The sequence below is a fragment of the Gobio gobio genome, assembly GCF_949357685.1.
Source record: "Gobio gobio genome assembly, chromosome: 22".
In the NCBI taxonomy this organism is placed as follows: Eukaryota; Metazoa; Chordata; class Actinopteri; order Cypriniformes; family Gobionidae; genus Gobio; species Gobio gobio.
In genome coordinates this window covers 28,270,784-28,297,766 of record NC_137118.1, presented here as the reverse complement: position 1 = coordinate 28,297,766, position 26,983 = coordinate 28,270,784, and the positions used below count along the sequence as shown (strand labels likewise).

General features: G+C 39.2%; 1 protein-coding gene across 1 annotated transcript in view; it reads right to left on the bottom strand.

The window, feature by feature from the left end:
* fbn2a (fibrillin 2a) overlaps positions 1-26,983 on the bottom strand; it is a gene marked incomplete at its 5' end in the record, with an annotated part of 230,050 nt that overhangs the window by 18,994 nt on the left and 184,073 nt on the right. The window contains 5 exons of the mRNA XM_079803998.1: positions 7,862-7,990; positions 8,188-8,304; positions 15,520-15,642; positions 15,755-15,880; positions 16,333-16,539. Coding sequence (XP_079660124.1) covers positions 7,862-7,990; positions 8,188-8,304; positions 15,520-15,642; positions 15,755-15,880; positions 16,333-16,539 — 702 coding nt within the window. The remainder of the gene's footprint in view (positions 1-7,861; positions 7,991-8,187; positions 8,305-15,519; positions 15,643-15,754; positions 15,881-16,332; positions 16,540-26,983) is intronic.

Sequence of the window (26,983 nt, the reverse complement as noted above, 5' to 3'; positions counted from 1 at the left end):
ATCTTTCGTTTATTTGTTTGATGCATAATAAGGATCTTCACCTTAGTTTCAGAGAAACAACAGTTTATCCTTCCATAAAATAACGCAACTCTTCCATAGCAACACTTAACTTAATCCCATGTATTTTATGTATCTTATGCACTTTATTCCTTTATCATTCATTGTATTCATTTAGTAGTTGTGTTAGTTATTATTGTTTATCTTTTGTTAATAAAATCTATTTTATTACAATTGTGTCTTATTTGTGCTGATAATACAGAAAAGGCTCGACAAGTTAGAAATCTCACCAATCTTTCAGATAAATCAGATGACCAACTCTCCCCACTTTACATTCAATCTAAAATGATTGAACAGCCTCCTGTTTGGAGTGTTCTCATAGAGCCAAGGTAAAAGACCTTGACTAGTGTCCCAAACTAAGAGAGGGGGAAGGTGGTCATCGGATGTACTCATAACCACACGTTAAGTGACGTGTGATCCAAAAATCACAACGTCAGCGGTGACGTGAGTACCAAACACTACCTTACTTAACGTCCTTGGCTGGACGAAGGTAAAATCACTACATAATTGGCGTCCCTTGTTTGGGCCCAACAGTGAAATTATTACACACCCTTTGCAGCTATAACAGCTTCTAAACCTTGTGGAAAGCCTTCCCAGAAGAGTTGGAGTGTGTTTATGGGAATGTTTGACCATTCTTCTAGAAGCACATTTGTGAGGTCAGGCACTGATTTTGGGCGACAAGGCCAGGTTTGAGGTCTCCGCTCTAATTCATCCCAAAGGTGTTCTATTGGGTTGAGCACTGTGCAGGCCAGTCAAGTTCCTCCACACCAAACTTGCTCATCCATATGGACCTTGCTTTGTGCACTGATGCGCAGTCATGTTGGAACAGGAAGAGGCCATCCCAAAACTGTTCCCACAAATTTGGGAGCATGAAATTGTCCAAAATGTCGTATGTATGTTGAAGCATTAAGAGTTCCTTTCACTGGAAGTAAGGGGCCAAGCCCAACCCCTGAAAAACAACCCCCACACCATAATCCCCCCCTCCACCAAACTTTACACATGGCACAATGCAGTCAGGCAAGTACCGTTCTCCTGGCAACCGACAAACCCAGACTCGTCCATCGAATTGCCAGACAGAGAAGTGTGATTCGTCATTCCAGAGAACACGCCTCCACTGCTCTAGAGACCAGTGGCAGCGTGCTTTACACCACTATATACAACACTTTGCATTGCACTTGGTGATGTAAGGCTGCTTGGCCATGGAAACCCATTCCATGAGGCTATCTAAGCACTGTTCTTGAGCTATTCTGAAGGCCACACAAAGTTTGAAGGTCTATAGCTATTGACTCTGCATAAAGTTGGTGACTTCTGTGGCCTGTACACCTCAGCATGCTCTGTGATTTTACGTGGCCTATGACTTCGTGGCTTAGTTGCTGTTGTTCCCAAATACTTCCACTTTGTCATAATACCAACAGTTGACTCTAGAATATTTAGTAGTAAAGAAATTTCACTGTCAGTGATGCCAGGTCCAGACATTGGATCTTGACATGCGCCTTGTACGAACACCACTTACAATTTAGAATGCAGCACTCTGTTGAGAGGACAATGCAAGATACAGGTGTTGACATTGCTGCTTTGGAATGATTCTGTTTTCATCATATCTTCTGGAGGAATATCAAAGGAGGACGATATAATTGAGCAAGATCCATTTGTTTGATCTAACGATTCACCTGGAGACCTAGAAGAATACCATCTGTGGGGGAAACCCAGAGAATGGGACTCTCCCCACCACTAAACACCCAAGGCTGGACGGACTTTCCTCCTCTCAACCACTCTTCCTTGTCAGACACACTGTCTTTTCCAGGATTGTCTGGAGATCTGACGGAACATTGGGAGACACCGCTGTAATCAAGCTTCCCAGTGTATGGCTTCTCCTCATCAGACATTGCAGGAATGGATACGGTAGTAGGCTGGTCTCACATGAAATTGGGTGAGTCAGCATGATTCTTGAATAGATTTTGGTTTATTCTCCAGGAGGAGAATCTTCTCCGAGACTCCGGTAGCCAGGAAGCTACCTCAGAAATCAGATTGCTGCTCAGCATCTATTTTTCAGGTTATTACAAATCACAACTAATCATAGAATTACAGCATAGACAGGAGCTAACGGTATCAGCTTCTTAGGGCACCACTGGGCAACTCTGACGGCAGGATTGGAGCTAAACTCTGGGTAAGGATATGAATATGACCATAGTCCTGTCACAGGGAACGTCATGGACAGAGACTCGTACAGTGAATGACTGGATCCACTGCTAGTCAAGTTGTTCACAGGAAGATCTTTTGACTTGGCATTTGTAAAGCAAGAGAAATCTGTGGTTGAATTTGTCCACAATGGCTGAAAAGGATAATTGACATTTTCTTGATCAGCCAGCAGAACCCAAGCGCCTGTTTGGATATTATCAGTAGACTCATTATTAAAGAACCAATAACCGATCACTGAAAAGTAACAAAAAATATTGCTTAAAGTCTATACTGTTCCCACATCACTCGTTCTGAGCTCTGATGACATTTTTAACTGTAGGGTTGAGCGAATAAGGGTAGAACTCTTTACTGCCATAGAACTTCAGAAATCCGTTAAACGGTATACATGTGAATTAAACATGGCATAATGGCCTTCATCATCGCAGTATGCTAATGCTTATCTAGTGCTAGGGATTGATCAATATGATGATTGAAGACTGTTGGGACACTCCAGACACAGGATGGTTCTGTCTGGGGAGACAGAGTTGTTTGCACCTCAATGACCACATGCTTCACAGGACATATATGTTTTTAACTACATGCTATTTATCTACTAGTGTGTTCTGTACAGGGTCCGGGATGACATCATCAAGTATACAGGTGCTGGTCATATAATTAGAATATCGTCAGAAAGTTGATTTATTTCACTAATTCCATTCAAAAAGTGAAACTTGTATATTATATTCATTCATTACACACAGACTGATATATTTCAAACGTTTATTTCTTTTAATTTTGATGATTATAACTGACAACTAAGGAAAATCCCAAATTCAGTATCTCAGAAAATTAGAATATTGTGAAAAGGTTCAATATTGAAGACACCTGGTGCCACACTCTAATCAGCTAATTAACTCAAAACACCTGCAAAGGCCTTTAATGGTCTCTCAGTCTAGTTCTGTAGGCTACACAATCATGGGGAAGACTGCTGACTTGACAGTTGTCCAAAAGACGACCATTGACACCTTGCACAAGGAGGGCAAGACACAAAAGGTCATTGCAAAAAAGGCTGGCTGTTCACAGAGCTCTGTGTCCAAACACATTAATAGAGAGGCGAAGGGAAGGAAAAGATGTGGTAGAAAAAAGTGTACAAGCAATAGGGATAACTGCACCCTGGAGAGGATTGTGAAACAAAACCCATTCAAAAATGGGGGCGAGATTCACAAAGAGTGGACTGGAGCTGGAGTCAGTGCTTCAAGAACCACTATGCACAGACGTATGCAAGACATGGGTTTCAGCTGTCGCATTGCTTGTATCAAGCCACTCTTGAACAACAGACAGCGTCAGAAGTGTCTCGTCTGTGCTAAAGACAAAAAGGAAAAAAAGTGGTCCAAAGTTATGTTCTCTGATGAAAGTCAATTTTGCATTTCCTTTGGATATCAGGGTCCCAGAGTCTGGAGGAAGAGAGAAGAGGCACACAATCCACGTTGCTTGAGGTCCAGTGTCCAAAGTTATGTTCTCTGATGAAAGTCAATTTTGCATTTCCTTTGGATATCAGGGTCCCAGAGTCTGGAGGAAGAGAGAAGAGGCACACAATCCACGTTGCTTGAGGTCCAGTGTAAAGTTTCCACAGTCAGTGATGGTTTGGGGTGCCATGTCATCTGCTGGTGTTGGTCCACTGTGTTTTCTGAGGTCCAAGGTCAACGCAGCCGTATACCAGGAACTTTTAGAGCACTTCCTACAGCTGTCCAACTCTATGGAGATGCAGATTTCATTTTCCAACAGGACTTGGCACCTGCACACAGTGCCAAAGCAACCAGTAGCTGGTTTAAGGACCATGGTATCCCTGTCCTTAATTGGCCAACAAAGTCGCCCGACCTTAACTCCATAGAAAATCTATGTGGTATTGTGAAGAGGAAGATGCTATATGCCAGACCCAACAATGCAGAAGAGCTGAAGGCCACTATAAGAGCAACCTGGGCTCTCATAACACCTGAGCAGTGCCATAGACTGATCGACTCCATGCCACGCCGCATTGCTGCAGTAATTCAGGCAAAAGGAGCCCCAATTAAGTATTGAGTGCTGTACATGCTCATACTTTTCATGTTCATACTTTTCAGTGGGCCAAGATTTCTCAAAATCCTTTCTTTGTATTGGTCTTAAGTAATATTCTAATTTTCTGAGATACTGAATTTGGGATTTTCCTTAGTTAGTCAGTTATAGTCAGTTATAATCATCAAAATTAAAAGAAATAAACATTTGAAACATTTCAGTCTGTGTATAATGAATGAATATAATATACAAGTTTCACTTTTTGAATGGAATTAGTGAAATAAATCAACATTTTAAATTAAATTCTATTTAAAGAAAAACAAAAAATCTCAATTTCGTTCATGGTGATAACATGAAAAATGTGCCATGGTTTAGCGCGGGGGAGCCCAATCCTGCTCCTGGAGATATACCTTCCTCTAAAGTTCAGCTCCATCCCTGATCAAACACACCTGAACCAGCTAATTGAGATCTTCAGGAACACAAGGGCTGAATCCAAAAATCACCACCCCCTGAACCCTCAATCGCTATTCCCTACGTTAATCCACTACTACAGTTCACTTTTTCACAATTCAGACAGGCATTGGGACTCATTCATGAAACACGAGCAGAACGAATTTGTGTGTAAATCATTCGTAAAGCCGCTCTGACATAAATTCTGATTCACGAAAATGTTCGTATTTTCAAAATGTTAGTTGGTACGAAAGAAATTTACACCTGCTCCCTACCACGTGTAAATGGTGCGCAAAACATTTGAACGTTCTACTGTATGTTCTAATTTAGGCAAACTGACGACGTTGCATTTTGATGCACTATGTACCATGCATTTTGATGCACTATTTACCATAATAATATTTCAAGAGTTGATTTATTTTTTACTGTTCAACGTTGGGTAAGAAGCGCTCGTCTCTGTCAATAAATCAACTTTTTGATGATATTCTAATTATATGACCAGCACCTGTATATTTAAAATTTTAAATGTCTGTGGAGGAGCTCTGACCTCATATGTGGTACCATTTGAAAGCTTAGAAATTCTGGAGATAAGCATCACTTTGGCATTTGTTTTACAGAAAGTAACTTATTTACACTAAATTACTCTGGGACCATTTCCGCTTAACCTGCCACTCCCACACACACATAATCTCATACTACAAGAAAGGCTTTGACGGCCTCTTCTGCACAGCATTGCATTATTTGTTACAGCTAAGTTTTTCTATACAGTATGTTGTTCCATTCTATTGTCTGTATATTTAAACATGTAACTTAACTAAATAACTTTGTCTGCTTTAAAGGCTTTGAGAATCTTTTCTTTTACACTGATAATGTTGAAAGCTAAAGTGATTGTAACTTTCGTTATCTAATATAAGCGTTCAAGTTAAATCCTACGCCTTCCTGTCAGTTATAAGGAATACTTTTACCTTTAAGGTTGAAGAGGTTGAACAATAACAACTTTAACCTCTTAACCTGCGCCCCATTTTTGAGAATTCTTTGAAAACGATATACCCAAATGAAAATGTCTGCAGCTCTTAAACCCTATGGTCTATATTCATAAATCTGGTCTTATTTTAAACTAGACACTTGAAATGTTGCTACCCAAGAGTCATAATAACTCAAAGTAATATGGGAACAGAGTAATATACATGTTAGTGACTCACGTTTTTTTTTTTTTTTTTTTTTTCACTTAGGGAAAAAAATATGAGAATTTAATGTTAAGAGCCTGAAAATAACTTAAATATAAAACTGAATGTGTAATCATGTCATGATTCAAATATGAGGATGATTCTCTCAGTAATGTAGCTTCTGTAAGCTTTTATGTCAAGTAAAGTCTAGGCGTCCTTTCAAAAAGGCCATTTATTTCAGAACATTTGCAATTGTAAAGAGTAGTTTTTCATTCAAATAAATCTGCAATAAACTGCTAATTATAATGGATAAACAGTTACTGGAAAAACTAAAGCAACTATTTACAGAGATTACAAAGTGTAAAAAACTAATTTATCTGATAAGAAGTGTCAGTCAGAGTCTGTGCGCTCCACTGCAGTTTCTGCCCTAAACACTAGCAGGCGCCATGAGAAACGCGTGCCGGTGTTATGAAAGCGTAAGCACTAATAGTATTCACCAAATCCTACTTACGTAAACTGCGCAAGATAATGCCTTTTGATTGGTTACTAAGTCCATCAATCAAACCTTTGTTGGAAAGTCATTGGCTAGGCACCGAGTGCCTTTATCCAACGAAAACCATGGGCGCAATGATTGACAGCTCACCAAGCCTGTAAGGCGCTTCCTCTATATGATGCATCACAGGAGAGTCTCTGATTGAAGGAGAGAGACGAGGGAGGTTTAATTTCACGTGGAAGAGACTATTCTAGCAGGGGGAGTTTGCCAGAAACGGATTAGAATCGAGATTTCATTGAAAATGGACATGGTGATTACGCTAACTCAAAACTCCCTTGCAAACAATGGAGGATTTTTTGTTTTTTCCCTATTTTTTCATTGTTTTGGATTAAAAAGTGGGATGCATTTTGAAGAGTGGACCCTTACACAGAGATGTATGCGGGTGTTTATTGGATTCGTCCGATCTGATCTGAACGGCAGGAGATGAAAGATGAGTACCGCTAATATTATGCTAATATTTACATGGCCGGTCCTTTAGCATTGCATTTAACCCTTTCTTCTCTGGTGTATTTATTGCAAAGTCAAGTTCAGAACATGAATCTTGAGTGTTTTAGCTTTCAAATGATGCATAGTTTGTGATAGTTGATTGAATATGTTGTATAAAACAAAAGTAAATAAAAGTAGAGACACGCCCACTTCCGTCAACCTCCCCGCCCACAAACCGGTGCGGGTTAAGAAGTTAAAGGAGTCAAATTAATTATTTTAGAGTCAGAAAAATAATTGAATTATGCACGTCATCCTTCAACTGCTTCAAAATAGCAGCGTAAGCTTCCAGCCTTCATACTAAATGAATGACACCCAAAAGCACCACAGATACACAGGTGCTGACCTGGCTGTCAATGCCAGTATCCATGTGTGAATTTACAAAGATCTGTCCATTACAGCACAAAATTGGGCTAAGACAGCACTTTGATTTTTCACTTTTTGTAGCATTCCATTGTCAGTCTGTCTGTTACTGATGGGGATTTTTCTGCAGGTTACCAGTAGGTGGAGACAAGGTCTGTATGAATGAGTCACTGAATCATTCACTCAACCCATTTGTTCAAACACATTGATTAATTTATAATTGAAACGCCCTATTATGTGTTGCTTGGAGATGCAAAAGCTGATTCTGCTTTCACTTAATTTAGAATTTTTTTCTTTGGAAAAGAAACTTCCTGTTCATAGAACTTTATAAAATTAAACAATTGTAGTAGTAATTAATGAAGCAGTGCACATTTTTCACTGCAAAAGACAACATGAAATGCCATTTGCAACCCATTTCCATCTGTAATTTGACATTTCAGAGTGAAATAGAATATTTACTGATCCTACTGAAAAAAAAAAGGATGGGACTTGATTACTTGATGACTTTTACCCCAGAGACTGCAAAATGTTAGTCATATACACAAACACAGAGCCGTACCATCACAGTTGAGACCGAGAGAGTCCAGTCTGAAGCCCTGTGGACACTCACAGTTGAAGCTGCCAACTGAATTCTGACAGACACCTCGCAGGCCACATGGACTCATCTCAGACAAACATTCATTAACATCTGAGTAAAGACAGAAAGAAAGATCTCGGCATTAAAATCACAGGTCACAGGTGAGGTCACACACACCTGACTGACATACTGCTTTTTACATAATTTACAATGATCATAATCACATACAATAAAACAGTTCAAAAGTGTAATATTTCCAAACACTACTTGTGTTGTCAAAGGAATGGACTTCAGAACGTGTGGTTCACCTCGGCAGGCCGTGCGATGCTGGCTGAAGCCTGCCGGACACTTGCAGGTAAATCCACCGATGGTGTTGACACACGAGAACTGGCAGTTGTGTCGTCTGCTCTGGCATTCATCCACATCTATAAATCAAAAACCTCAAATCAAACTACTGTTTTTACTCTGATGTGTTGATATGTCCTTGAGATGTCTGGCTGCCTTTTAAAAATATACAAAGTCAAAGAGTTTGTGACTCACTGCTCTGTCATCAATTAACAATTCACTCCTCAAATTACACCACATGTCCTCCATTGAGTTTGAGTTTTGAGTTTTATTCATTCACCATACCACTTCAGGCATTACAATAATACAGTCGGGGGTATAAAATCAATTGGGGGAGAGTGAATGGGTCCCCCAAAGAAGCTAAAATAAGCTTATAGGAGGGGGCCCATAGTTTATGAATAGTAAAGATTTGAGGCAGCCAGACATCTCAAGGACATATCACACAGCACAGAAACCGCACTCGTTAAAATCACAAATGATTTACTTTTAGCTTCTGACCAAGGCTGTATCTCAATACTAGTTCTACTCGATCTTAGTGCTGCGTTCGATACTATAGATCATAAAATACTATTAGATCGACTTCAAAATTACACTGGTGTTCAGGGACAGGCATTAAACTGGTTTAGATCGTATTTATCAGACCGCTACCATTTTGTCTGTCTAAATGGGGAAAAATCAAAGATAACATCAGTAGACTATGGGGTGCCGCAAGGATCCGTGCTAGGCCCTCTGCTATTCTCTATATATATGCTGCCACTTGGTAATATTATAAGAAAATATGGAATTAATTTCCACTGTTATGCTGATGACACTCAATTATATATTTCATCACGACCAGATGAAAACGCTAAATTATCTAAACTGACAGCGTGTGTTGATGATATTAAACACTGGATGACATGTAATTTTCTGCTATTAAATTCAGATAAAACGGAGGTGTTACTTATTGGTCCAAAAAATTGCCCACAAAACCTCTCACAATACAACTTTAACTTGGAAGGATGTCCTGTCGCTTTATCCACTACAGTAAGAGACCTGGGTGTTATATTAGACCGCAACTTGTCTTTCGAAAATCATATTTCATATGTTACAAGAACGGCATTTTTCCACCTTAGAAACATAGCCAAGCTACGTAACATGCTATCTATTTCTGATGCAGAAAAGTTAGTTCATGCATTCATGACCTCGAGACTAGATTACTGTAATGCTTTATTAGCTGGTTGTCCTGCATCATCAATAAACAAGCTACAGTTAGTCCAAAACGCAGCTGCTAGAGTGCTTACTAGGTCAAGAAAATATGATCATATAACACCAATTTTATCATCTCTACACTGGTTACCTATTAAGTTCCGTATCAATTACAAAGTATTGCTACTGACCTATAAAGCCCTAAATGGGTTAGCTCCAGTGTATTTAACTGATCTTTTATCGCCCTACAATCCATCGCGCTCTTTAAGATCACTAAACTCGAGGCTTCTGGTCATTCGAGGCTTTTATGACCAAGATGGCGGCGCGAGTAGATCGCGAGGCTCTGGTTCTCTCCAGATTCTGCAATTTTGCGGTATTTTTCCTGTTCTTCTCGGGTCTGTTCGCACAGAACAGTTGTGCCTTTACAACGTACACCCGCGCTGAGCTTTTGGATATTGGTTTGCGAATTTCCGACAGTTTTATGGACAATCTACAACTCCTTCCTGAGATCGCTAAGACACCGGTGACTCTGCACTCTACCCGGCCGGGCGGAAGTGCACGCAGAAGGCGGCGTGATCGTAAACAAAGGCGGGGGAGACGTGGAGGAACGCGTGCTAAGCTAACGCTTACTCCTCATCGGCTCTCTTTACCCAGCATTTTCCTTGCCAATGTACGGTCGCTAGTGAACAAAATGGAGGAGATTCGACTCAGCATCACACACAGTAAGAAACTTTTGAACTGTAACGTCCTAATATTCACGGAAACCTGGTTAAACAGCGGAATACCGGACACCGCTATCGAGCTAGCGGGACGCCACACACTCCGGGCGGATAGAACATTAGATGGCTCCGGGAAGAGCAGAGGGGGCGGATTGTGCATTTATATTAACAAAGCTTGGTGCACAAACTCTGCTATTGTTGGGAGTCATTGTTCAGCTAACCTGGAGTTTCTCATGGTTAAATGTAGACCGTTTTATCTACCCCGGGAGTTCACCTCCACCATTATCACAGCAGCCTATATTCCACCCGATGCTGATGCCAAGCTTGCTATGAAAGAACTTCACGCAGCCATCAGTAAACAACAGACTGATCACCCGGAAGCTGCGTTTATTGTTGCAGGTGACTTTAATCACTCAAACTTAAAGTCAGTGCTACCCAAGTTTCACCAGCATGTTTCCTGCCACACCAGAGGAAACAAAACCTTAGACCATGTTTACACAAACATGGCCGGAGCTTACGTTGCGACACCCCTCCCCCACCTGGGACAGTCAGACCACCTCTCTTTGTTTCTCAGACCCAAATATTCACCCCTCATCAACCGCGTGAAGCCATCAATGAAAACCATCAAGGTGTGGCCTGCGGGGGCAGACTCCACACTCCAGGAAAGGTTTCTAAACACAGACTGGAGTATGTTTGCTTCTCAAGCCACCAGTGGCGCTCACACGGACATTGACTCCTACACCTCCTCAGTATTGGATCATGTCAATACCACCATCGACAGTGTTACAACCCAGAAACAGATCACCACATACCCAAATCAGAAGCCTTGGATGAACAGGGAAGTTCGACTCCTGTTGAAGTCACGCAACACTGCCTTCAGATCAGGAGATGCACAAGCCTACAGCGCATCCAGGGCAAACCTGAAGAGGGGCATCAAAAAGGCCAAGCACTGCTACAAGCTTAAGATTGAGGGTCACTTTTCCAACTCTGACCCTCGACGCATGTGGCAGGGTATCCAGGCCATCAGTGACTACAAACCCCCCCACTCCACCCCCGCAGCCACTGATGTCAACTTCCTGAATGAGCTAAATTACTTTTATGCTCGTTTTGAAAGAGACAACAGAGAAACTGCCACCAAGCTCAAACCCTCAGCTGACCACCCACCAATCACACTCTCCTCCACAGATGTCTGCAAGGCACTGAGCCGGATCAGCGCGCACAAGGCTGCTGGACCAGACAACATCCCTGGACGTGTGCTCAGGGCATGTGCGGAGCAGCTCGCTGGGGTTTTTACAGACATTTTCAACCTGTCTCTCGCCCAAGCAGCTGTACCATCATGCTTTAAACGCACTTCCATTGTGCCAGTGCCGAAACACTCCAGCCCGAGGTGCCCTAATGACTACCGCCCTGTAGCACTCACACCCATCATTATGAAGTGCTTTGAGCGGCTGGTCCTGGAACACCTAAAAGACTCTATACCATCCACATTGGACTCACACCAGTTTGCCTACCGCAGCAATAGGAGCACAGAGGATGCCGTTTCCATGGCACTGCACTCTGTGCTCACCCATCTGGACAGTAAAAACACTTATGCACGCATGCTGTTTGTTGACTTCAGCTCAGCATTCAACACTGTCATCCCATCCAAGTTAATTGCCAAACTTGGAGACCTGGGCATCAACACTTCAATGTGCAACTGGATTTTGGACTTCCTAACTGACAGACCCCAGAATGTTCGATCAGGATCCACCTGCTCCACGTCCATCACACTCAACACTGGTGTACCACAGGGCTGTGTGCTAAGTCCGTTTCTCTACTCCCTCTTCACCTCCGACTGCAAGCCTGTGTATGGAACTAATTCCATCGTCAAGTTTGCGGACGACACTACGGTGATTGGTCTCATCAGCAACAACGATGAGACTGCCTACAGGGAGGAGATCCAGCACCTGGCCACATGGTGCGCTGATAATAACCTGCTCCTCAACACCACCAAAACGAAGGAGCTCATCGTGGACTTCAGGAAGGAGTCAAGAGGCACACACGACACCATCCACATCAATGGAATGGCTGTTGAGCGTGTCTCCAGTTTCAAGTTCCTGGGGACCCACATCTCGGCGGACATGTCGTGGACGACCAACACCTCCAGCCTGGTCAAGAAGGCTCACCAGCGCCTCTTCTTCCTGAGGACACTGAGGAAGAATCAGCTCTCCTCGGCTATCCTGGTGAACTTCTACCGCTGCGCAATAGAAAGCATCCTGACCAACTGTGTAGCAGTGTGGTATGGGAGCTGCTCTGTTGCGGAGCGCAAGGCACTGCAGCGGGTGGTGAAAACTGCCCAGCGCATCACAGGAACTCCACTGCCTGCCATCGAACACATCCAGAGGAAACGCTGCCTGCATCGAGCTCGCAGCATCCTCAAGGACTCCTCTCACCCAGCCCACAGACTGTTTTCTCTCCTGCCCTCCGGCAGGCGTTTCAGGATCCACCGGACCAGGACCAGCAGACTAAAGAACAGTTTTTTCCCCAGAGCTGTCTCTTTATTGAACTCAAACCCCCGTTGATCCACTTCCCTCATAAACTGCGAACTCTCCTACCTCACATCTGCCTTCACTTTGTTATTTGCCCTACCGACTGTTTATTACAGTAACAACTGTTTACTTATGCATTCTGCACCGCCATACCGTAACTGGATTATGCTCATCTGCACTGCCGACTGTATTTACAGTAACAATGTTTACATTTGCATTTTGCACCGTACTTCTAACTGTAATATGCAACCACTTTCCACTGCACTTTTACACTTTCTTTCGGATAGCTCTGTCCATAATTTATTGTACTAACTTAATCCACTGCTATATTCCTCATATTAGCCTAACATATTATTGTATACCTCTAACTGTAAAATTCTGTTCAAGTAATAACCGTCTGTATATTTATTCAATGTACATAGTCACCTGTAAATTCTGTTTATAGTAATAGCCATCTGTATATTATATTCATAGTACATATTCACCTGTAAATTCTGTTTATAGTAATAGCCATCTGTATATTATATTCTAGTACATATTCACCTGTAAATTCTGTTTATAGTAATAGCCATCTGTATATTTATTCACTGTATATATTCATCTGTAAATTCAGTTCTGCTTATAGTAATAACCATCTCTCTACTTATACATATTTATATATATTCAGAACATTTTTATGTCCTGCACTTACGCAACCATTGTATATCCTGCACTTGCTGCTATTGCACTTCTGGTTAGACCTAAACTGCATTTCGTTGCCTTGTACTTGTACTTGTGTAATGACAATAAAGTTGAATCTAATCTAATCTAATTCCTAGGATATCTAAGTCCACTAAAGGAGGGAGGGCATTTTCACATTTAGCTCCTAAACTCTGGAATAGTCTTCCGGATATTGTTCGAGGTTCAGACTCGCTGTCCCAGTTTAAAACTAGATTAAAGACGCATCTCTTTAGCCAAGCATTCACATTATAAATAAGTTTTATACTACAGTGAAATCGCACCAACAGCATTAATATTCTGAACAGCAGCTATGCTAATTATTTCCCATCTGCTTTTCTGTTGTTATCTCGGGACACTAGTCAGGTAACTAGTTCGTCAGCTCCAGTTTGTATCCAGCCTCTCATGGAGACTTCAGATGCCCCTGTGATGAGACGACTCGACGCCTGTGAAGAGACGACTCAACGCCAGCGTTGTTATGGCCTAAAATAATACATGATTGATTAACTTATCCTAACATTTTTCTTTGACATTCTCTTTTCTAACATTTTTCGATGTACATTTATGAAATGCACTTTCTGTGAAGCTGCTTTGAAACAATGTGTATTGTGAAAAGCGCTATACAAATAAATTTGAATTGAATTGAATTGAATTAAAGATGCAGACTGAGATATACACAGTTTCCACCTGTAACCAGATGATGAAGAGTAAAGGTACACAAAAGGCGCACCAAAACATACATAACATTACATACAAAAAACATTACATACAATCATACACATACATCCCAGTAGTCCATGAAAAACTATTTTATATTAAATATAGGATAATATGAAATAATTTTTTAGTTGTCTTTTAAAGTTGGAGAAAGAGGGCAACACCTTAAGGCCATCATCTATCCCGTTCCAGATCTGCGGCCCCCTACAGGCAACACTCATACTAGAGCGCACATGTCGACGACATTTTCCTGATATACGAGGCTTATTTCTCGTTAGATATGTATGCCGGGGGGTGGAGATAGGAACAAGACTACACAATCTAAGGTTCAGCCTGTTAACAATTTGATACATGAGGCAGGCATTATGATATTAATTTTGCTCAGTTAGCCACGGTACGGCCGCGAAGATCCACGACTATTACGCAAGAATGAGAACGTAGTTCCTAGCCATATAGGTGTAGAAAATCGCAACTTTTCATTTTCAGTTGGTCTTAGCACACGATGTAACTGTAGAAGAGTCAAGTTTTAAATAGGAAAAATATTGAAAGTGTCTTTGGTCATTTTTTGAATGAGATGCTTATGGACTGATTAGAATCAATGATGTATCCTAAGCTATGCTAAAAGTGCTACCGCCAGATACAAAGATCGACTGAATGGATTCAAAAACGGTAAAACTTAACTATTTAACTCTAGGGGAAAATGAGCCTATTTTCAAAAAAAGTGGAGTGTTCCTTTAATAACTGAAAGCAGTGGAATAGAGGGTGAGTGGGTGAATTTAACTCTGACCAAGACAAAGCCCGTATGACTTTCTTTAGCAATGATAAAAGTTTTTTGAGATGACTTTTGAAAGTGTTGCACCATATCACATTACAGTGACACATGCTGGATCAGACTTTGTCCTTCAAATTCAAGTCAAGTCACCTTTATTTCTATAGCGCTTTATCCAATACAGATTGTTACAAAGTAGCTTCACAATAGTAACAAATTCAAATTCAGCTATTAAGAAGCTCTAACAAGCCAAAAGTGTCATTATACAGCTCAAGTAGTTCAGTGATGATTCAGTTCAGTTCAATAACTGTAATTGTGCATACATACTGTTTATACTGTGCACATACAAACTACTGTACACTCCACTGCACTCGCATATCCATGTAGTTATCATACAATAGTGTCAGTACACTCAGATCAATAATATTGCTGAATATTTAAGTGTACCCAACTTAGCAAGTCAAAATGCGTTTAAAAAAAAAAAAAAAAAAAAAATGACACCAGATAAATAATGAATAATTAACTCAAACTGAAAACAACTAAACACAGGAAAAAAAAATTAAATCTGAAATTATTGTGTAGATCTTGTTTTATATGACTGCATACAGAATATTTCTGAGATAAGTGCCCAAAAGTAAGACCCCTTCACTTCCTCACCTTTACACGTCCTGCTGTCGTCCTGCAGCATGTAACCGCGGGGACAGGAACACGCATAGCTGCCCTCTGTGTTTTTACATATGAAGTTACAGGGTTTGGGGGACATACCACATTCATCAACATCTGACAAAAACACAAATCACACAACCATGATCTCAAGGAAAAGCAAATAATAATACCTATATGCATACATCAGGTGGATTTAAAAGACTGAGTGTTATAAAGCAGTGCATACCAACACATGTGCTTCCTGCAGCGGCGGCGACGTATCCTGGTTTGCAGTGGCATCTGTAAGAGCCCATGATGTTGATACACACGCCGTTGACACAAACTCCTGGAATCAACTTACACTCATCTATATCTGTGGACAGACAACAAGCTTTACGGACAATTGAAGTCCTAAAAAGGAAATCTCACATACTCTGATATCTATCATCTGATAATAGGGATTTCTGACAAATGAAACACAGGGAATTTGCAGCTAGTGCTACATAGATACAGTATACGGGTGTTTCTCTATTTCTGCTGTTGTCCCACACTAAAATCAATAAACAAAGAATGTCTCCTTTCATATTAGGTCTTGGAGTTTCTTCTAATTAGCTAATGGACCTGCCCTGACCTGCCTCCATAAGGTGCTGTGTATTTCTTTGGGCTTTCTCTGTTTTACATGTTTAGAGTCTTTAAAGACAGCGATTAATCTTTAAAGACATCATTGATAAGGCCTGTGATGCACCAACCAATACAATTTGAGCTTTGGGTCACTGCTTCTGCATCTATTTTTGAAAAGCTGGTCACAGGTGTGATTTTCTGCACCTGTTCCGACAGTGGTGTAGCCATGGCGATATGGACAGAGTTTCTTGTAGCTGGCAGTGGCAGGCAGAGGACAGAGGTCACAATGCTCACCCCACCCGCGACCTCCACTACAGCAGCACTGAGACCTGCTGACAGGAACATGGCTGCTGGAGGACATCTGACACATGGTGTGCAGAACTTCAGTGAAACAAAAACCTTTCCTGTGATCTGAGAGCAAAACATCAGAACACCAATCAATTCACATCATAATAGAGACAATATTACAAAGTAAACGCATCGACCCAATGGCGTAGCACAGGGGTCTTCAACGTTTTTCAGGGTATGGACACCCGAAACAAAATATGTCAAACAGTGCTACATATTAAGCATATAGCCTTTGATATTAACAGAAACCAACCATATTATGACAGTTATTATCTTAAGACAGTAGATTAGAACTATGCATGTTATTGCTGTTGCATCATTGTCTGTATATCACAGTATATCACAATTCATTTAAATCAATCAATTCATTGGACAATTAAACATTTACTTTAGCTTAAAGTTTACTAAAAAAGCAATATACAGTGAGACATTAAAATTTTTCACAAGTCATTACTTTTACAAATAATTGGAATGGAATATTAAAAATATATTCAAATGAACTTTTTTAAATTAATCTATTAGTTACATTGCACGTATTTGACATCCCATATTTTTGTCCTGTGCTGGTTATCACTATATCAATTACAATTTTGAGAGTGAATCCGATTTTTATTTGTAGATGTCACTTCTGAAATTTTGCACCGTTGGTCCTCTTATCAGCATAAAAAAAAAAAAGTTTATTCAATGGATTATATAGCCTATAGCCTTAAAAGCGCTCTCATCTCAGTTCGCAATCTCACAAAGTTCCATTAACCCTCTGGAGTCTGAGCTCTTTTGGGGCCCTTTAGAAGTTTTGACATGCGCTGACATTTGTTTGTTTTTTCAGTTGCTTATAAACAAATTAATGGCAAAAGTGTAATTACACTGTATTCAGCACAAACTGGGCTACCAGAATATGTGAGCAACATGTATGTACATGCTTGTATTTTTGAGAGAAAAATGTTTATGCACGAATTTAAAAAAAATAAATAAATAAAAAAAATAAAATAAAGGGTTAGTTCACCCAAAAATGAAAATTATGTCATTAATTACTTACCCTCATGTCGTTCGACACCCGTAAGACGATCTTCGGAACACAAATGAAAATATTTTAGTTGAAATCCGATCGCTCAGAAAGGCCTCCATTGGCACAATGCACTTTACACTCTCAAGACCCATAAAAGGTACTAAAGACGTCGTTACAAAGTCCATCTCACTACAGTGGTTCTACAATAACTTTATAAAGTGACGAGAATAGTTTTTGTGCGCAAAAAAACCCTAAATAACGACTTATATCATAATGACCGATTTCAAAATAAGGCATCATGAAGCTTCGAAGCGTTATGAATCAGTGAGTCGATTCAGTGGTTTGAATCGCCAAAGTCACGTGATTTCAGCAGTTTGGCGGTTTTACACGCGATCCGAATCATGATTCGACTCGCTGATTCATAACGCTTTGAAGCTTCATGATGCATTATTTTGAAATCGGTCATCACTATATAAGTCGTTATTTAGGTTTTTTTTGCGCACAAACACTATTCTCGTCGCTTTATAAAGTTATTGTAGAACCACTGTAGTGAGATGGAATTTGTAACAACGTCTTTAGTACCTTTTATGGGTCTTGAGAGTGTACCGTGCATTGTGCCAATGGAGGTCTTTCTGAGCGATCGGATTTCAACTAAAATATCTTCCTTTGTGTTCCGAAGATGAACAGAGGTCTTATGGGTGTCGGACGACATGAGGGTAAGTAATTAATGACAGAATTTTCATTTTTGGGTGAACTAACCCTTTAAGGCCTCAAAACACACAATAGATATGTGTTCACAATACTTTTGACTCCATCTTGTATTTCCATAGAGTTTTTTCTTTAAACTGATGTGAGAATCATTGAGCCTACTCATTCACATAAAACAATACACGGATTTAAAATGTGTAAGACAGTTTTTCTTCTCAAAGCCAAAATGCGAGGAGGCGTGATATCTAATGAATAATGATGAGATAGCACCTGAGATAACAAATGACTCACATTAATGAGCTGCATAATGAATGAGCTGCAGGTAAGTCTGTGACAGAGAGCGACAGGGCAAAGGAAATATATATTTTTTGTAGTTTATTATATTTGGAATGTAATCAACAAAGGCCTATTATATTTTAAATGATCAGAAGATTTCACTACACTGCAAAAAATGCTCTTCTTATTTGGTATTTTTTCTTGTTTCCAGTCCAAATATTTAAAATTCTTAAATCAAGATTAATTTACTAGGTGGGTGATTCTCACGAAAACTTGGTTTTAAAAATGTCAAACATGAAAATGTAAAAGATGCTTAAATTAACTTTTTTTCCCCCCAGACATTAGAAACAAAGTCTGGAGTATTTTTGGAAATTAATTTTAAAACTTTTACTTATCATTTAACACTTTTTTTTACATAATTTCGAAAATAAGTCCTAAAAAATCTCATTACCGCAACAGTCTGAAAACATCAACACTGTTAGAAAAGCTAATATATTTTCACATTTTTAAAAATCATTTATTAATACGCATGCACAGTTACTTGAAATTCAGAAATAATATTTATTTTTAATTTAACAGGTTTTTTTTTATTGATTAATTTCTCTCATTACCGCAACACCTTCCACAATTTACAACCATTTTTTTCATATATTTTCATGAAAGCTGACATATTTTCAAAATGACATGACAAACCTGAAAGAACATAATTTGTAGATACTGCGCATGCATTTAAAATCAAAGTACCATGTTTCTATTAATTAAATTAACATTTAATGAACGCCTGTTGCGGTAATGATACATAGGTTTCGGAAATGAGGTTAATTATTTCGGTAATGATAATACATATACTAGTGTGAGATTTTGTTAAAAAACTAATTGTAAAGTAGAAAAACAGATAATATTTGCACAACCATTCATTCAAGTTCAAAACAGTTTTATTGTGTAGTGTTTGAAAAATACATACGGCAAAAAAAAACGAAAGAAAGAAAAACATTAGAACAGGAATAAACAGGGCAACATATCAACGTGTGCCTTAAAACATTTTTCTTCCAATGTAGATTAGTGAAAGTATTTAGTATTCATTAAAACAAATATGAATTAATTACATTGGCATGGTATTTAATTAACTGCACACAGGAACATTTAATAGAAGACAATCAGTTAAAGGGTTAGTTCACCCAAAAATGTAAATTCTGTCATTAATGACTGACCCTCATGTGGTTGGACACCCGTCAGACCTCCGTTCATCTTCAGACACAAATGAAGATATTTTAGTGTAAATCTGATGCTCTGAAAGGCCTCCATTGGCTCAATGAACTTTACACTCTCAAGACCCTTAAAAGGTACTAAAGACGTCGTTACAAAGTCCATCTCACTACAGTGGTTCTACAATAACTTTATGAATCACGACAATAGTTTTTGTGCGCAAAAAACCCTAAATAACGACTTGCATAGTGATGACGATTTCAAAACACGGCATCATGAAGCTTCGAAGCGTTATGAATCAATGAGCCGAATGATGATTCGGATCGCGTGTCAAACCACCAAACTGCTGAAATTTGGCGATTCAAACCGCTGAATCGACTCACTGATTTTTGGCCCTTTGGCCCTAACCTGGCCCTTTTTTCGGATTTCACCAGATTTGCCATTAATTACAGTAGAAACTTAATCTTGGTGAAAGAAGCGGCTAACAATTCTGCGCATTAATCTTCTCTGGCTGTTGGGTAATATTCTCTGATCTCTCTGTCTAGCTTTTTGTTTGGCCTCTCTGCCTACCAAGTTAATAAGTCCCTGCTTTCTCTCTCTCTTCTCAAGTCTTCTCAGTCTTTTCCTTAGGTTTAACATCTCTTTAGTCCTGTCTAAAAGCTTCTCTTCTGTGTTACGCAACTTTGCCCTCAATTTTGATAGTGTTTTTTTTTCTTTTCTTCGTTTTGGGTGATTCTTTTGGGGTCGATGTTTTTATATCTCTTGCTGTCAGTATCTCATTTTTGGGGGGAATTAAGTTGATGTCATTTTGCTGTAAAAAAAAAAGATATTTATACAAGTTGGAAACAAAAACAAAACAAAAAAAGAGCTTTAGAACTTTTGAGAATAGTGTATGTTGTGTTTGTTGAACATAATTACATTAAAACAACCCTCTACAATGAGAGTAAAACACTTGCATATGCGAGTATATTTCACTCTGGGCGACTAAATAATATCTATCATCAGCCATTGGCTAATAAATGCTTAGATTTTACTCGCCATTGTGTGTTAGAGGTTAAGAATAAGTTTAGCATAGATATATTTTCACTCGCTGAACACTCAGAAAAACAGTTTCGCTCTCCGTCAAGCGATATGTCTATTTCTGTTCAGCTCAACGGATACGAGCATACCTGTATCTGACATACCGTAAACTCTAGTGTGAAGGCGCACAACTCGACGTCGCTTTGCAGAGAGCGCTGTGTTTCTCTCGCTCACACATACACACACACACACACACACACACACACGTTGGTGCAACAGCATTATGAGGACTCTCCATAGGCGTAATGGTTTTTATACTGTACAAACCGAATATTCTATCCCCCTACACTGCCCCTGCCCTCTAAACCTACCCATCACACACACACACACACACACACACACACACACACACACACACACACACTGCCCCTGCCCTCTAAACCTACCCATCACACACACACACACACACTGCCCCTGCCCCTAAACCTACCCGTCACTGGAGACATGCTGCATTTTTACATTTTCAATAAAACATTGTTTAGTATGTTTTTAAAGCTATTTGATTTACGGGGACAAATGAAATGTCCTCATAAACCACTTTTATGTTGTAATACCAGTGTAATACCCATGTCATTATACAAATTTGTGTCCTCATAAATCACATAAACAAGCACACACACACACACATGCAAGCAAAGAGAGAGAGTCTTAAATACTACGCAGAATCGACGCGCTAATGTAAATAATAATCTTTGTTGTGCTTAGAGGGTTGTAAAATTATAATTATACAGTTATTTTATCTTTTAACTGTTGTTTGGCTTTAAAAATAATGTTTAAATTCAGTAATCTTACATTAATACATACATTTACCTGCTGAGACAAGAATGGCTGTTCTTTTGGGGCAGCTTCTTGAAGATTCTCTTGAACTTCATTTGCTTCTTCAATAACTTGGATAAGCTGAAGAGAATCATCTTCCTCACTAGATGGTGTTGTGTCTAGTACAGCTTCAAGCTGTTTCTTTCTTTTATAATAACGTTTTGAGCTTTCCCGCCACTGTCTTTTTATTGTTTCATGTTGCTTCTTAGTCAGCTCTTCAGTTTTATTTATTTTGCTAGTTTGTTTTCGTTTTTGATACCTGGAAGAGGAAAGAAAGCATAGCATTAAATTAGCTTGTCTCACAACATGGGGGGGGGGGGGGTGTATGTACACATCTTCATATAGTATAGACTTATACTATATGAAATTAATTTAAATTGATTGAAAAAAATAAGTAAACAAGAAAATAAAAAATAAAACAAATTACAAACAGAAGCACAAATTACTATTTATTATTTATTTAAATTATAACTAAGTTATAACAAAATTATTAACAATTTACTGAAGTTTGTTTTTAAATAATATTAATGTCTAATAAAATGATTAGGTTGCTGTCACTTTAAGAGTCACACAACCTGCAAGTGTGGTGGGAATTTCCTACAGTATGAACAGTACACTCAATCCAGCACCTGTTATAGGCTAAAGGTGTGTGTGTACTCTCATGTACATTTCCTAACACTTTTGGGTGTTTTTTGCTAATTACACTTGCTGAAACATCTCCAAACCTAACCTCTCTCTCTCCTTCCTTCTGTACCCTTCGAGCAGTTCTGGGTTGCTGTATAATTTCTCCCTGAACTTTGTCAACCTGGCCTTTGCTAAAGCTTTTTTTTTCTCACTTGCAGACTGTCTACAAAGAAACATCATAAAGCAAAATATCAACAGTTATTACATTTTAAAATGATATTAAATTTATAAAAGATATTTAAAAGTAATAAACAATATGCTTGAATTCTCATTTCCGAAACAGAAGTTCTCTTTACCGCAACTGCCATTAAATGGTTGCGGTATATGAGAATGGTGTTGCGGAGGATGAGGTACCTCGGTATGTTTTGCTAATAATAGAGAAGCTATGAAGGCTTTGCTAATTTTTTACTCAGTGAATATAATTAGACTTTAATAAAGCACATTTTCATAAAAAATTGTAAATCTAACAATTTAAAAAATGTAGAAAACTACCTGTTTCGGTAATGATAATCAAAATGTCGTGTAAACATTCAGACAAGACAATATTGAACATTTTAACTGGAGAGATATAAAGATATGATCTTACCTGGTAGACATCTTGAAGTAACTGCTCCATGTGCTCGGTCACTCAAAATCAAACTTTATTTAAATTCTGTATGTGCGCTTAAACAGTCCTCAAAATGTGTTGCGGAGGATGAGAACATTTGGCATGGACACATCATTTTCCTAATTTTTTTCCATTATTATTATACATGAATATTCAGTAAATTATTTTTCTGTCATCTGAAATAATCTAGTAAAACATCTATTTATTTTTTTCGAAATATTTTTATGTTAATTTGTTTAAATTACAACATAACACACATTCAAACACAGTCGGACACATTGCGGTAATGAGAATTTCAGCAGAAAATGCAATAAAATTGAAAAATAATAAATTCTTATGTTGAAATCACACATTGTGCAAGGTAGAGAAAGGTATTGTCTTTATTCTGATGCTTTTTAATATTACTATATTACACATTTTATATTTAAAATCATTAGTGCCGTGGTGTTTTAATGGTTTCGTGAGAATCACCCAGGTAAGTACAAATTTCTGGGCGGAAAATCAAAAAAATTCATAAAAAACTCTTCATACTGGCAGCCGGAGGGCGCTCCATGCACATGTAGTCCATATATAGCACGCATGAAGAAGATATCTTCTTCATGAGTGCTTATGGACTGTAGCTGTGTCTCATTTAATTTAATTTTGAAGGCTGCATCCTCTGGAGGACACATCCTATGAAGGATGCGGTATACGGAGAGTCCTTAATCAGAATTAAACGAGACGTCCTCCGTAGGACACACAGGCAGGAAGTATCACGTTGCTATGCCTACAGGTTCACCGTGGAGTTGCGCTCTCACACCAGTTATATGAATGAAAATTATTTATAACTTGAAAATGACTATGAAATGTTTTGCCTTGACAGCAAAGTACTGTTCTAAACGTTTAAAAAAAAAAAAAATCACAACACTTGTAATCCTGTTTACCACAACTATCTATTTGAGGTATATATACAGCTTAAAAACAAAAACAAGCTTTAAACTACTTAAGTTTAAACACCACATCTTCGCTTGCATGTATATCTGCCGGCGGCGCCATTTTTTCAAATAATATTTAAAAAACATGACGGTTGTTAATGGCGACGCAAAGAATTGTGGGTTATCTGCAGCAACGAAGGATACACCTCATGCACACTCCGAATTCCTGAAAAGAAGGGCGCATTTGAAGGTCGCATTCGGAGTATCCTACTTACTTTTTTGAAATGAGACAGCCTTCAGACGCATGCAGCCTTCAAATGCGACCTCCGGAGGATGCAGCCTTTCGAAATGAGACACAGCTTATATGTGCACGGAGCGCCCTCCGGCTGCCAGTATGAAGTATGAAGAGTTTTTTATGAATGAGAACAGCTGACGCTCGTATTACTATCTTTAGAAGGTACCGACGGTTTTCATATTCATAACTCCTGACACATATTAAAAAATTACTGTCACTATATGTCTTTGGGAATAAAACAGAGGTCAAATATGGAAGCTTGAGTCTTATATCTTTTAAATGATGTATAGTTTGTCTAGGTAATTACTTACATCTGACAGTAATTTTGAGCTAATTTAAACAAAGAAAGCTTCAGTGCGCCTCGTTGCACGATGGGTTTGTTTGAGTTGATGTGTGTGTGGGCGTCGCCTCAGTATTTGAATATACAGAGCACGCGCTTGGTGGGCGTGGTCGCATTAACTATAATGAGCCGCTCAGGAAAGACTAACAACGCTCTGCTTTCAAACGGATTACATAAACACAGAATATTTGTTTTTGATTTGGTTCACAGTGTTTAAAACCTGACATTTCAGCGTTTCTTCAGACACATTTCTCTTGTTTGTAAGACAAGAATTCACTAAGCTAGAGGTAATTTTCTGAAGACTATCTGAATGAACGTCTTTGACAGGCTGCAGATCGCGCATCATGTTTGATTTCTTTATTTTGCAAAAAGCACAACAATTTGTTTTTATTGTGACTGTACTAAAAAAAATATAAACTTAACAGATTATAATGATGTATAACACTTGCCTGAATGATAAAAAACGACAGAGTTATTTGAGTCTCTTTGGCACTGATAAGAAAAAAAGCAAGCCAATCACGCCGGCGTGATTGCCAACTCGAGAGGCTTAAAGGGTAACTAAACCCTAAACCAACTTTTTTTAGTTAATGATCTGTAATACTGGGGCTTTATTAATGCTGTTCATTGATTCGAGTAAATGTTTTGACATTTGAGTATAAAGTGTTTTAATTCTATAAAATATGGTGTAAAACCGCCAAAGTGCTGCCCTCTTAAAGGGGTGGTAAAACACATTCTTTTGAAGGCTTGACTGTGTTTGTGGGGTGCACTGTAACATGTGTTCATGCTTCGTTTTAAAAAAAATTGCCTTATTTTTCATATATTTGACCTTTATTCTACACTGCTCTGTCTCTCCTTGTAAAACGGTCTGATGCTTTCCGGGTTGTATGAAGCCAGTCCCTCAAAAATACGCGATGGGCTCAGATTGGTTAGCTGGCCCAGTGTGTTGTGATTCGCTAAACGCCTAGTGCACGTATGTCGGAAACGTCACGCCCCTTACCGGAGGCTGTGCTTTGGTCAGTGTTAGAAACAACGGCGTCAATAAAACCATACCAATCTGAGCCCGAATCAGACCCAGAACATTTGAGTGAAGATGATCGAGCAGAACCTCAGTCCTCAGAAGTTCAGTCCTCAAGAGTAAACACTGCGGATCTATAGTGATCGCTACTGAATGGCACTTTAACTTTTGTATTTTTAGAACGATTATAGCCAAATATCTGTCACAAGAACTGTTATATATTCACGAGGCCAGCCACCAAATTGCTATCAAACATACTTTACTGGTGTTCAGATCACATATTGATTACATCACATTCCACACGTGCAAACCACATCACGTGACTTAAATACCCTCTTTCCGGGCATCCCAACCAATGACTGCACATCATACATATATACACATTATCCCAAATACACCACATTTCCTCCCCCATCAAAAATCATACCCCACATTATCAGTCCAAAAGCACCACATTTGATCAAAGTCTCAATTCCTAAAACGCTGTGGTAATTTAATAGTCCGTTTAGAGCGACGTAGACCCCCTGGACTCGGAATCAGAGGTTCCGTTGGTTCAAAAGGCACCTCAGAGTCAAATGTACCTGGAATTCCAGCAAATCCAGAATCTTGATCATTGAGTTCAGCATTTTGAGCTTGATCCGTAGATTCAGCAGATTGAGCAGTCTTCTTTTCATTCGGTGGCATTGGAATCTCTGACGGAGTGAAGTGCGTGGTCTCAATTGATCACCATGCCGTCTATACACAGTATCCGATGCTGGATCACGTACCTTGTACGAAACAGGTCCTGTCTGTTGTGTAACCACTCCAGATAACCACTTCGGATCTCCTCCCACTGTACTTCGCAGGAACACAGAATCATCCACAGCAAAGGATCTCTCTCTAGCCCGATAGTCATGTTGATTTTTCTGCAAATACTGTTTTCTGCGAACCGTCTCATGAATGTTTGGTTTCAGGAAGTCCAGCCTGGTGCGGATGTGTCTCTTTAAAAATAAATCAGATGGTGACTGACCTGTGGTACAATTAGGAGTTGTGCGATAGCGCAATAAAAATAAAGATAGTCTATCATCAATGCACATTTGCTCATTAGTCAATTTCTTCATACCCCTCTTGAATGTCTGGACATATCTTTCTGCCAATCCATTGGTTGCTGGGTGGTTTGGTGCACTTCTGGTATGCATAATACCATTCTGCTTCACAAATCTTTGGAATTCATCAGAAGTAAAAGTAGTTGCATTATCAGTCACGATTTGCTCAGGTAATCCATATGCAGAAAACAATCTTTTCAATCTGGTAATAGTAGCTTGAGAAGTAATCTGTGTCATACGAAAAACTTCCAACCACTTAGAATGAGCATCAACAATGATCATAAACATGTTGTTCAAGAACGGCCCAGCAAAATCCACATGCAACCTTTTCCAACACTCACCCGGGAATTCCCAAGGATGAAGAGGGACGTGACTTGGCATTCTTTGCTCTTGCTGACAGATTTGACACTCCTTGCAAACTCTCTCTATATCCGTATCAATTTTAGGCCACCACACATATTTACGAGTCAGAGCT